Source organism: Lampetra planeri, unplaced genomic scaffold (assembly GCF_965212315.1).
Source record: "Lampetra planeri unplaced genomic scaffold, kcLamPlan1.2.h2 scaffold_2244, whole genome shotgun sequence".
In the NCBI taxonomy this organism is placed as follows: domain Eukaryota; kingdom Metazoa; phylum Chordata; class Hyperoartia; order Petromyzontiformes; family Petromyzontidae; genus Lampetra; species Lampetra planeri.
Genome location: NW_027615015.1, coordinates 1 through 12,205, shown reverse-complemented (window position 1 = coordinate 12,205; position 12,205 = coordinate 1). Strand labels below are relative to the sequence as shown.

Below are 12,205 nucleotides of genomic sequence, written 5' to 3'. Positions count from 1 at the left end.
TGGCACGAATGCGTTTTCAAAGTCCACTTAGCAGCAAACAACGCTCATTGACTTTTCATTTACAAAAATAACTTGCGTTGCCAAAATAAAAGTCTCTGGTGGTGCGGTGACGCAACAGTTCACACACTGCACTCTGCACCCGGTTACCTGAGATTGATTCCCGATCATGAATAACATTTTTGGCGAGGGACATCTGAACCAGTCTAGGACCTCCCCCTTCACCAGTGTACGCTGCTCAGAGTGGTGAAGTATGGATGAAAAATTAAACCCCAACACCTAAAGGCATTAAGCAGAATTAATTAAACGAGAATTAAGGTTTCTATGAATCCCCAGGTCCTCATTGAAAAAAAAATCTGGTCTCAGTGGACTCTTCATTATTAGCCATGATCAATCCACTTTTGGATGAAGACCTCCTCTGGCCGTTGTCATATCTCCCAATCATATAATGTAATAGTGGGCTCTTACCTGGTTGTAAATAGCAGTCATTTATCTCTCTAAGTGATTATTGCATAGAATATAGGTCACTCCGTAAATATAAAATATGTCTAAATTTCAGCAACTCTTTTATCCACTACAAACCAAATACAGTCCTGTTTTCTCGCTTTCCAGAGTTCATTGCACAAGTATGGCCATTACCAGCCCAAGTAATCTTTAAAAAATATTTTACAGCTCCTTTAACTTTAATAGGGAGATAATAAAAAAAATGCAATTTATTTACCGTCTTGTTTGAAATAGCTTTAAAAATGTATAACAATAACCTGCAATATATGTTTCAATCCACTGCTGGATGAAGGCAACCCCACATCATGTTAACCATGGCGTGTTTGTTTGACTATACTTCACAACACTGGCCAAAGTGTGAACACTGGCCAAAGTGTGAACAGGATGAGAAGGGTGTGGTGGAGAGGGCTTTCTGGGGATCCCAATGACTAGTTCAGCTATCACTCGCTGCTGATGTTTTAATCAGGTTCAAAAGCGCAGTGCACTGACCACTGCATCACTGTTCCACTCTGCAATAGCTATACTTCTAGTCAATCACATATAGAACTTGCGCAGTCTATGTCTTGGTGTTTTACTTATACAGCAGTTCTCTGCCTAAGAGAAGATTCCAACTCAAGTTTGCTTTATCGCGCATCCTTATCTACATTTACTCATACAGTATAACTTTCAAGGTCAACCTCTCACATTCTCCATTCTCAAAGAACCTTTGAGTCGGTTCAACATTGTTAATGTGTCAAATTCAAAACGACTGTATTTTAATGCTCCTGATAAAGTGCGACCTCCAACTACAAACTAAGTCAATGTCTCTGCCCTCTCTGGGATGTTGGCTATCAACAACAAGGCAACTCCTATGACTAATTGGGAATGGGACGCAAGCGTAGGATTGATCACCCTGTCGCTGGTCGAACTTTGGGGAGGGTGTATCGTGTGAAAGGCCGAAACACCCTAGGAACCAAAGGTTCACTACTGACGATGCGCTCCCCAAATTTCACCAGGCTCACTGTTCATGATCTCTTGGAAGTGCTTGCACAAAGGATAGTAACATCTCATCCTGTGTTCTTGGAATCTCACCTCTCTGCTCTGAAAGGCCATTGCCGGCAGCTTTAGCCGATTTATATAGCGATGAATGTGGTTTGTTGTTTACATCTGTACTCGTGCACCACTGCCAATGCCAGTCCCTTTAACAGTTATCCAATCTGACTTTTCACCGTTTAAGGTCGAAAGTCTGAACTTTGCAGAGCGTGCACTGCACTGTCCGTGTGTGCGATATCACATCTAGTTTGAACTGCAATCACAGGTCTAAATCGAGCTCCAGGCGTGGTTGGTGTACTTTCACCAAGCTGCACTGGCCAGCTTAAAGAATGGTCCAAACAATCCCCCACCACCAACACCCACAGGGCCTGGGAAAGCTCTCATTCAGTAGCGGATTTTAAAGAAGAAAAGGGTTGTACATGTGCATGATTTACAACTACAGTACGTGTGAACTCCCAAACCACATGAGCACTCAGTTGGGGAGCACTGTGGAAGGGAAACCTGTATGTGTAATGACACCGATATGGAGACGTATTGGCTGCTCGTCTATTTTTGCTTCTATTCACCACAACAATGCCAGTGATTATTTTGAGGTGCTCATTTTAAACAAACTGGAATGGATGACAGACACGACTTGGGGAGGCCTTCATCCGGCAGTGGATAGATAAGATGATGGTGGTGGCTACTGCTGCTGCTGTTTTTGATGTAGTGCTGTAACACGACTTCGCATCAGCCCTGCAGCCCACCAGAGGCACAACTTTGCATTTGTTTCTAGTCTCGCGTACGGTATGGGGGGCAGCAATAAGTTCAGAAAGTAAATGAACCAATATACTGGTAGGAACCTCCTGGTTACACCAGCCCACAGGGGATTATTGTGTCTGTCGTGCAGGGAAGGGATGGGTGGGGAGGGGCGGATGGGGAGGGGCTGGGTGGGGAGGGTGGGGCTGGGTGGGGAGGGGAGGGAGGGGCTGGGTGGGGAGGGTGGGGAGGGGAGGGTAGGGAGGGGCTGGGTGGGGAGGGTGGGGCTGAGTGGGGAGGGGAGGGTAGGGAGGGGCTGGGTGGGGAGGGGAGGGTAGGGAGGGGCTGGGTGGGGAGGGTGGGGAGGGGCTGGGTGGGGAGGAGAGGGTGGGGAGGGGCTGGGTGGGGAGGGGCTGGGTGGGGGGTGGGAGGGGTGGGGCTGGGTGGGGAGGGGCTGGTCACCCCGTGATGCCCTTATAAAACTCAACGTTTAACCTACTCACGCCGGCTTGTGCCCGCCCTCACAGTCGGGTATATTTGCGGAATACACCACGCCGCCGTTGACCCTGGCCATTGACCGAGCAACCCAACGTTCCTACCAGCTCCCTCCGCAGGAATGTGTTTCGAGGTCCGCGAACCAACGAGAGGAGGGAGAGAGCCCTTCTTCGGTCGTGACAGTCGGTGTAGTTCTCCGCTCCTCGCTCCGTGTGAAGGTAGCGGACCGCCACAGTGGTTTATCGTCGTCGATCCATGGCCACGACCGCGCTCCGTGGGCTTCGTCTCGTGGGCGTCTCTTCTTTATTCAACGATTTTTACTTAACTTGACTCCGCTGTGTGTGTCGTGGTCAAATCTTGTCATCAAAATTTCGTCCACTTCCTCTTGTCCAATCAATTCCACATTTTGCACACGTGCTCAGATCAGGTGACAATGCATGCCTGTATCAAAATCGGCATCAATTAATCAATTAATTCGCTAATTTAAAGCAATTTACATTTTGTATGGACGCCTTATTATTTATATATATTTGTGTGTGTAGGTCAAAAACTCCGAATCGCCTCGCCACGTGTCTCAATCACAAAAGTAGTACATTGAAGATTAATTTATAAAGTAATCAATTCATTCAAGTAAGTGTTGATGTGGGAGCAGGCGCCGCATCATTGACGTACTTCTCGAAGTTCTTAATAAAACCGTTGTTTTTTAAAACACTTTTTTAAAGGAGTTTATTTTTTTTATTCCCCCAATTACGAAGGTATTGGAGGTTATATTCTTGGTTCTTTCGGTAACGTCACGTAGAAGGGAAATAATATAAATATTAAACAATAATTTAATTGTTTTTAAAACAATAATCATTTTATATTCTTGGTTCTTTCGGTAAAGTCACGTAGAAGGGAAATAATAAAATAATATAAATATAAAACAATAATTTTATTGTTTTAAAAACAATAACTTTATTGTTTTATTTTATTGTTTTAAAAACAAAAAACATTTCGTTTTATAATTTTATAATTTTATTACTTCCCTTCTACGTGACTTTACCGAAAGAACCAAGAATATGAATCCCTGCAGTCACGAAACCTTTAAATCAAAATGTAGTATTGGAGGTTGTCCATGCGTCCCACACCCATCACGTTGTGTGCGTCGATTGACCCGCAGTGGCACGTGGCCCGCCACCGGGGGCAGTGCTCACGCGTGGCCGTGATGCTGCTGCTGATGATGATGCTGCTGCCTAGGGGGGCTTTTAATTTGAAAGGCGCTCTCGAAACCTCTAAACCACCCCCACAAACACCACCAATCTCCTCCTCCTCCACCATCACCACTCCTCCTTCATCGTCTCGTCGAGCAGCTTGCGGGGGTTGAGTGCGTGCCAGGGGATCCATCGCGATAGCTTCGTTTCTCCTTGTGGTTGGTGAGCTCACCCCCCCACCACCACGTCAACATCTTGTCGATGTGTCTTGTGTGTGTCGTCCTGTGTATACTCTGTCGTGTGTGTGTGTACTCTGTCGTGTGATACACACGCAGAGTGCTTGGTGTGTGTGTGTACACTACTGTGTGACACACACAGTGCGTGATGTGTGTGTACTCGTGTTACACACACACACACAGAGTGTGGTGTGTGTGTGTACTCGTGTTACACACACACACACAGAGTGTGGTGTGTGTGTGTACTCGTGTTACACACACACACAGAGTGTGGTGTGTGTGTGTGTACTCGTGCTATACACACGTCGTGTGCGTGGTGTGTGTGTGTGCTTGTGTTACACACACACAGAGTGCGTGGTGTGTGTACTTGTGTTACACACACGCCATGTGCGTGGTGTGTGTATGTGCTTGTGTTACACACACACACAGTCGTGGTGTGTGTGTGTACTCGTGTTACACACGCCGTGTGTCGTCCTGTGTGTGTGTACTCTACCGTGTTACACACACACAGAGTGCGTGGTGTGTGTGTAACACTACTGTGTAACACAAACACAGAGTGCGTGGTGTGTGTACTTGTGTTACACACACGCCATGTGCGTGGCGTGTGTGTACTCTGTAGTGTGACACGCCGTGTGCGTGGTGTGTGTGTGTACTCGTGTTACACACACACCGTGTCGTGGATTGTATCGTGCGTGGAGCGGTCCGAGCTCGACGATTTGTCTGAAGCGGTCCCCGGGCCTCCCCTAGGTCGACTCGGCCTCAAGCCAGCACCCGGCGCGTTGCGTAACAACAGCAAAAACACATCGCCGCTGGGGAGACAAAGGCGGTCGGGCGTGGTGCTGTCCATTCCACCCCCTCGTGTGCCGTTCCGGCCTTCATAGGTGCTCGCTAACAGTACTTTCCCCTACAGTCTGTTGTTAGAGGCTGTGTCTGTGTGTGTGTCTGTGTGTGTGTCTGTAGTGTGTGTCTGTAGTGTGTATCTGTGTGTCTGTAGTGTGCCAACTACTGTGTAGGGGGCACAGGTGGTGCATCAGTCATCTCGGTCATCTCAGTCAATCGACCCGTGGCACCTGCTGGGTGTGCCCCGTGACCTCCTTCACGTGGCCTCAAGGTGCACCTAGCCTGGCACAAGCGTCGTGGTGACGTCACCGGCACTTAGTGGTTGTTGTTGTTGTCTGTAGTGTTCTGTGCAGGGGGTTGTTGCTGCCGGGGTTGTGTGACACGCATTATTGCCACGTGCTTGCCACGTGCTTTGCTATTCTGGCTGATCTTTAAATTCTAGATTTGAAGCTTTCGTGACTGCAAGGATTCATACTCTTAGGTTTTTTCGGTAAAGTCGCGTAGGTAAAAATAAATAATAATTAATAATATTAATAATATTATTATTAAATATTATTTCTATTATTTTTATTATTTTTTTTTATTTTTACCTACGTGACTTTACCGAAAAAAACCTGATATTTAAAGGTGCATTGAAAATTGTTGATACTCAGACTCATGCAGCCAGCTATGGCTACAGGGTTTTGGTGGTACATGTTGTTTATGTCGTTTATTGTGAAATTCCATCAGTTCCTATGATCACTGTTTCATAGCTTTCATGGCTTTATTTTGGTGATTTCGAAACGTTTTTTGGTTTTGCCATGTTTGTTTGTTGTAGTACGGAGTTAGACTGATGGCCTTAATCTTGTGGTTGTTGTTGTTTGACTTGCATTCCACTGGGGTTTTTGCACACAGCGTTGGTGTACGGTGCTTTTTCTGCAATATTTTGCTGTCTTTTCTTTGATTTTCTGTTTGCACTCAGTCACATATTCACTTTAAGATGTTTTCTTGTTCATGTTTTTGTTTTTTTGTTTGTTGCGGTTGCACCCGATTCAAGAGCCGAATGGCTCACAGGGCTATACCTAATCAATGAACTTGAACTTGAATAGGTGCTCGCTAACAATGCACGTCCAGTACAGCATGGCAGGCACTCTCCGATCTCAGGATTTCCTGGTATTAAAGTAACGAAACCACATCGCAATTTCGTAACACGGTTGCAGTACTGTAAAGGGGCCGTCCATAAATGACGTCACGCCCTTGGGGGGGAGGGGAGGGAGTCAGATATTTGTGACGATGTGTGACGAGGAGGGGGGGGGTTTGAGAAATGTGACGTCACGTCAAAATGAGCAACTTTAAATAAATATCGACAATTCTAGATTTGAAGCTTTCGTGACTGCAAGGATTCATACTCTTAGGTTTTTTTCGGTAAAGTCACGTAGGTAAAAAATAATAAAATAATAATAAATGAATTGAAATACATTTATTTTTATTTTATTAATGTTTTGCCTACGTGACTTTACCGAAAAAACCTAAAATATAGACAACACATTCTACTTAATTATATCGACGTTTTGATATATGTTTTCTCCTACAACAGAGTTCAGCGCCACATTAAATACGCAATACAATACAATGGCAATAGTATAAAGCATGTTTTATTTTTGGGGGGTGGGGGGGGGCAAAGCTTTGTGACGTCATATTTGAAGGGAGGGGGGGGGTCTGACTTTTTGTGACGCCGTGTGACAAGGGGGGGGGGGGTCAAAAATCGTCCAAAATCGCGTGACGTCATTTATGGACGGCCCCGAAGTATTTTCGCTGACGGGCGCTTCAATCCAGCGGTGGATAGAGAACGTCTTGCGGCTGCTAGAATCAACAACCACATGCGCTGCTTGCAAGCACCGATGCACTTGCAGTTGCTGTAACAAGTGCTGTTATGCCGTTGCTACTAAAGCAAAGTTGAATTTTTTTGTATTCCTTCCTTGATTGAAGATAGTTTTGCGTTATTTTCAAGTTACCCGCCAGTGTGACTTGAATGGTTGCGTGACTATGAATGTTGTGTTTGCTCCTCACTATCTGCAATGTTACGGTCTATTGGCTGCCCTAGCTTCCTGTGTTTTTACAAATGTACTCGGCTGGTCATTTTTGTGGATCGGTTTAATAAGCTGAATGTATCCTACCCCGCATAAACAAATACAATCAATCAAAAATCAAAGTTGCCACAGCGGGGTAAATATTGTAAATATTATTATTGCTCTTACTGATAAACATCCTTCTACTGGAGCAGTGTAGCCTCTGAATACAAAAAGTGAAAATGTAACTGATTTCTTTTGAGGGTGGAGTGAGAATGAACAGTGAATGGGGTTCATGGCTCGTGTCAAGGGCAGTGCAAATCCTCTGGTTGACAAGTTGGTTAAGGGTCGGACACAGAGGTTACGGTTTGATGACCCAGTCCAAAGTTGTCAAGCCCTCTCCCTGTATTTCCATGTTATTGACTGCGCTTTCACTATTTGTAGGTACCGCTTTGTAAGAGAAAAGAGGGATTAGCCTGGGTGTAAAGGAAAGCACATCTAACATCGGAGTGATGTTGGTGTACTATGTACGTGTATGGATGAGAGAGATGGGTCCTGATTATAGAACGACTCAAGCTTTTCATAGAAATTGCATGAGACAAAACTGCCTTGGCTCTATATTTATAATGAAGTTAACACAATAAAGCATCGTAGTTTTAAGTTGATGTTGTTTAACCCTGCCAGAGTTACATGGGTCACCGAAATGGCAAATGAGAAATATATAACTGAAAATCATAACGAAAACAACTTTTTTCACGTGAGGTATTGAAAATATGGCAAACATATCCTCCCTGCAGCGCATATCGGCTTGGGCAGGTGAAGCGAAGTTCGGAGAGAACCTCGGGTTGGTCAAGACCCACTCGTACGTCAATTGTCAAAGTTAAAAAAAAGTTTATCCAATAATTAATAAAGTCATGAATGACATTGATATTAATAACACGAATAGTTCTCTTTGGTTCTTTCGGTAAAGTCACGTATAAAGATAAAATAATAAATTAAATAATAGCATACACGAATAGTAATTACAAACTTTAATACTAGCACTAATAACCAACATTAAAAACAAATATTCTTACATGAGCCACAGCCCGACTGGAACAACGCACAGAGCGACGGTGTTCTGCTCTGGCAGTGTTGCATGGGTGACTTGGTGGTGGTCATGTCGGATGGGAGTTGCCTTCCTGGCAGCTGATTAGCTGGTGCGGTGGGATTGATATAATATAATCCCTAGCAACTGCTGCCATGCCCACAGTGTTGCAATATCACGAGGAAATGCTGGTATTACAGCATTTTTGTAGGTTTTCTCAAACATCATTCTGGAACTTGCTACAATCTCTTGCCTGCTGTTTTTTTTCCTGAGCGCTTTCTGTACTCAGGCCTGTGGACTCAAAACAATACAAAAAAGGATTGCCATTTAAGCAAAGGTGGCTGAGACGGATGCTGGGAAAGATAGAATAAGGATTGTGGAAGTGATGAAAATCTGATGAGGCAAATAAGGTCGCACGGCAAAGGACATGTGCACAGGAAGGAGAGACAGTTATTAAAACGGACATTGGAATGGTTTCCATGAGGCCCGCAATGAAGATCTGATGGTATAGGATAACGTTAGGTCAGATCTTGGAGGTCATGTGTCCAATATGCAGCAGTAGAAGGCAGAGGTCGCAAATGGGTTTTGATTCCTTACCCGTACCCGGGCGCACCAGGGTCGCAAATGGGTACCCGTTCCCTACCCGTACTCGTACCCTACCCGAAATGAGTGACAAACGGTGACTCACCAGTGACTCACGGCCTACCTGTACCCGTACCCGGCCGCACCAGGGTCGCAAACGGGTACCCGTACCCGTCCCTGGCCGGGTACGGGTAGCCGGGTATCGGGTAGTGTACGGGTATCGGGTACCCGGTTGCGACCTCTGGTAAAAGGTAGAAAGTGTTGGTGACGTGTGGGGGCATCAACGCCTTTGGCCGTGGTCACATTTTAATTTCGATCTTTCGCTCTTTCAGTGTTGATCAAGGCCATCCAGCAACAATGGCAGACTTCCAAGAGATGGTGTCGCGGGCCCGGCAAGCGTTCCGAACGGGTCGCAGCCGCGACATAGCATTCCGCGAGGAGCAGCTTCGGGCTCTCAACCAGCTCATGGAGGAGAACGAGAAGGAGCTGTGTCAGAGTTTGTACAAGGACCTGCACAAGGTCGGCTGCCTTGCACTGAGCTACAACCACCTTCACATATTGTGGGATTGAATACCCTCTTGTTGGATCCTGCTTTATACCCTGTTGTGTCTTGCACTGGTCATCATCGTGATTACTGTAAGCCACAGTCTGATCAAATTCTCGCTGTCTCACAATGCCGCGATCTGGCATGCTCAATTCGCATGACCTGATCACACGTTGCCTTCATGTTTTGCTGCCCTCTGGGGTGTGTTCATTCATTTGGCTGCCACTTTGTTACCAGTCTTTGACATTGGCTGCCTTCCCTTGTAACGTGTCCTGGCCAAGCCCACTTTCCTGAGCAGTCGTTATGATGTCTCTCAATTTTGATCTATGGGTTCCTCTCTCATAATTCCCATCATGCATAGTTCCAGTCTTCTTTGCACACTTTTCAGCATTTTCTTTGTCAATGTACATGTTTCTGATGCATACATGACATATCCTGACAAATTACCTGCTCATGATGCAGATAATTATTTTTTTATCAAACACACTCTCTCCATCTTCCTCTTTCTCTCCTTATCTGGTGCCCGGCAGTGCAAGTTTGAAGTGATTATGCACGAGCTGGTGCCCGCCAAGAACGACATGGCGTTGATTGCGAGCCATCTGCGCGAGTGGGCGAAGCCACAACCGGTGTCACGCTCCCTGATTACCCTGGCCGACACTGTGTACATTGAGCCTCAGCCCCTGGGCGTGTGCCTCATCATGGGGGCCTGGAACTACCCAGGTGGACTTGTGTTTCAACCTCTCGCCGGAGCCATCGCTGCAGGTGCGGATGCAGGGCAGGCGAGGGAGTTTTTGCTGCCACCCATGATTCGTGATTCGAGGTCACGACTCGATTCGAGAAGGGACGCGTTGTTTTGTTGTTCTCCGGTATATTGTTTGTGTGGTTTGCATTGTGTGTGTTTTATTTGTATTGTGTCTCTTGTGTCAGATGTCTCTTGTATTTGGTGTTTGCGACTCGTTTGCTGTTCGGCTCATATTGTCCGTCTCATTTGTATCGTGTTTGTCTCATTTGTGTTTCTCTCGTATGAATGTAATGTGTGTTTCGTTTGTTATGCCTGGCTTGTTTGTATTGTCGCTTGATGCATTGTCTATCGTATAACTGATGTGTGTGTGTGCCACGTTTGTATTTTCATTCTGTAGTGTCTGCCCTGTTCACCCCTTTAGCCCAACCGTCACATTTACATATACAGTAGTTTTCATAAATTATAAACATTCGATTCTTATATGCCAGATTTCATGCCCGTATGGTGAGTGAAATAATTAAACTGATTAATTAATGGATCGTTACTTCGTTAGCACACAGACAACGGGCTGGTCCATCCACCCCTACCATACCCAGGCTCGAGAGCCTGGTGTTCTTTGGATTTATTGATTGATTGTTTTACCTGCGTTTGGTGTGATCCTACCCATTCATTGTGAAGATAATGGCACAGAGTGGCAATCAACTCCTTTACAAGCAGGGCTTATCGTGTCTTTTGGTGGGAGACTGCATGCACTACAGATACACTTTTAGTGCCAGTTTGTGTCCCACAACCATTGCGCAATGCATGGACTGCTTTGTCATGGGCTTTTTAATTTTCAGACTCACTCCCTGGTTTTCACCATTTAAGTCAGATTCTCTTTGTTGAGGCCAGTGTTTTTTTGGTCAAAAGATTTTACGTGTGCTTATATAAGCGAATGATGGTAGAACAGTGGTGATTACGTGAAGGAATTTACTCGTAAAAAAACTTTAACCTGAATAAAATAGGCTTTTTGTGCAGTCCATCCACTTATTAGGCGGCTGCCCTGATTCAAGGTGCATTGTGCCATTGCCCTGGGAGTGCAACTTTGCATGGGGAATTACCCCATTATAAACTTGTCCAACGGACACAGTCTCCTTACAAATAAATTATATTTTTTTAACAAGAGCCCATTGAGACCGAAGTCAAGGGAGATCCAAATGAGTTGCACGTAGCTCAGTTGAACAACTGATTTACGAACATAAGTAAGAAAATTGTTGAATAATTACTCAACATGTAATGATACATTCATTCATTGCACGACATCCATCTTTCAGCTCACAATACCTCTTGAATAATGTGTGGAAAAATCAATTATTTCAGATTCAATTATGCGAATAATATGCTCACATTACATTTAGGGTCCACAAATGTGACAAAATGACAATCCCAAAACTTGACAATTCATCGCATTTCTGGGGCCTTGGGGGAAGGGGTGGGATAGTGGTGCTGAACAGTTTTCTGTCTAATAATTTCAATTGCTTCATTCTAAAAGCTTGAGCATCGCAGGCTGCTCTCCTATCTTTGAATATTAATGTGCTGCGATTATAGTTGTGGGAGCTGTGCTATGCAGATTGGTAGAGATTGTGAGCAGAGACGTAACATGGTTGGCATGGACCCTGCTGTAAGAAATGAAATGGGGGTTCCCCATTAATTTTCCCCTTCTCTCCATAGCTGGCATCTGGGCCCCTACAGCCTGTGGGCCCCTGTGCAGTTGCACTGCCTGCATACTCGATAGCTATGCCACTGATTGTGCGGATTGTAGGAAATGCGGCCGTGATAAAGCCGTCTGAGCTGTCTGAGAACACGGCCAAGCTGTTGGCGGAGCTGTTTCCTCGCTACCTGGACAAGGTGAGTTTGGAGCGAGTGGTGCTGTCGATCTTGCAAAATCCACCGTACTGATAGCAATTGCACGTTAACATGGGAAACGGTTGCTTGTTAACAACGTTATACCTATTACACATACAGCCCGTTTTTGTCAATCAACTACTGGATGAGGGTCATGTAGGCCATGAAGGATTCATTTTACTATACTTAAATATGCTGGTCGAAGGTGAGAGAAATTCTGAATAAATGTTCTTGCACTGCCCACAATCCCTGTTACATAGTTGTTTCTGGATGGTGGCGGTAACGC

At 45.3% G+C, this 12,205-nt stretch overlaps 1 protein-coding gene across 4 annotated transcripts; it reads left to right on the top strand.

Annotated features, from left to right (window-relative positions):
* The first annotated feature begins 4,030 nt into the window (after positions 1-4,030).
* Positions 4,031-12,152, top strand: LOC144740518 (aldehyde dehydrogenase family 3 member A2-like). 4 transcript variants are annotated; one of them, XM_078623366.1, is made up of 5 exons: positions 4,068-4,178; positions 4,940-5,073; positions 9,082-9,268; positions 9,824-10,055; positions 11,837-12,152. In XM_078623366.1, the coding sequence occupies exons 3-5, from the start codon at positions 9,107-9,109 to the stop codon at positions 11,971-11,973; spliced, it is 531 nt and encodes a 176-aa protein (XP_078479492.1). In that variant the 5' UTR covers positions 4,068-4,178; positions 4,940-5,073; positions 9,082-9,106; the 3' UTR covers positions 11,974-12,152. The 4 variants fall into 4 exon arrangements, with proteins under 4 accessions (XP_078479489.1, XP_078479490.1, XP_078479492.1 ...); XM_078623363.1 differs by lacking the exon at positions 4,940-5,073 and having other exon boundaries at positions 4,031-4,178; positions 11,837-12,150; XM_078623364.1 differs by lacking the exon at positions 4,940-5,073 and having other exon boundaries at positions 4,065-4,174.
* The last annotated feature ends 53 nt before the right edge of the window (positions 12,153-12,205 follow it).

What these genes read in the sequence shown, in the direction of transcription:
- LOC144740518 (XM_078623364.1), top strand. Translation starts at nt 9,107, where the DNA reads ATGGCAGACTTCCAAGAGATGGTGTCGCGGGCCCGGCAAGCGTTCCGA. An exon ending in TGTACAAGGACCTGCACAAG is followed by an intron (nt 9,269 to 9,823) that starts GTCGGCTGCCTT and finishes GGTGCCCGGCAG; the next exon opens with TGCAAGTTTGAAGTGATTAT. An exon ending in CGCCGGAGCCATCGCTGCAG is followed by an intron (nt 10,056 to 11,836) that starts GTGCGGATGCAG and finishes TGCGGATTGTAG; the next exon opens with GAAATGCGGCCGTGATAAAG.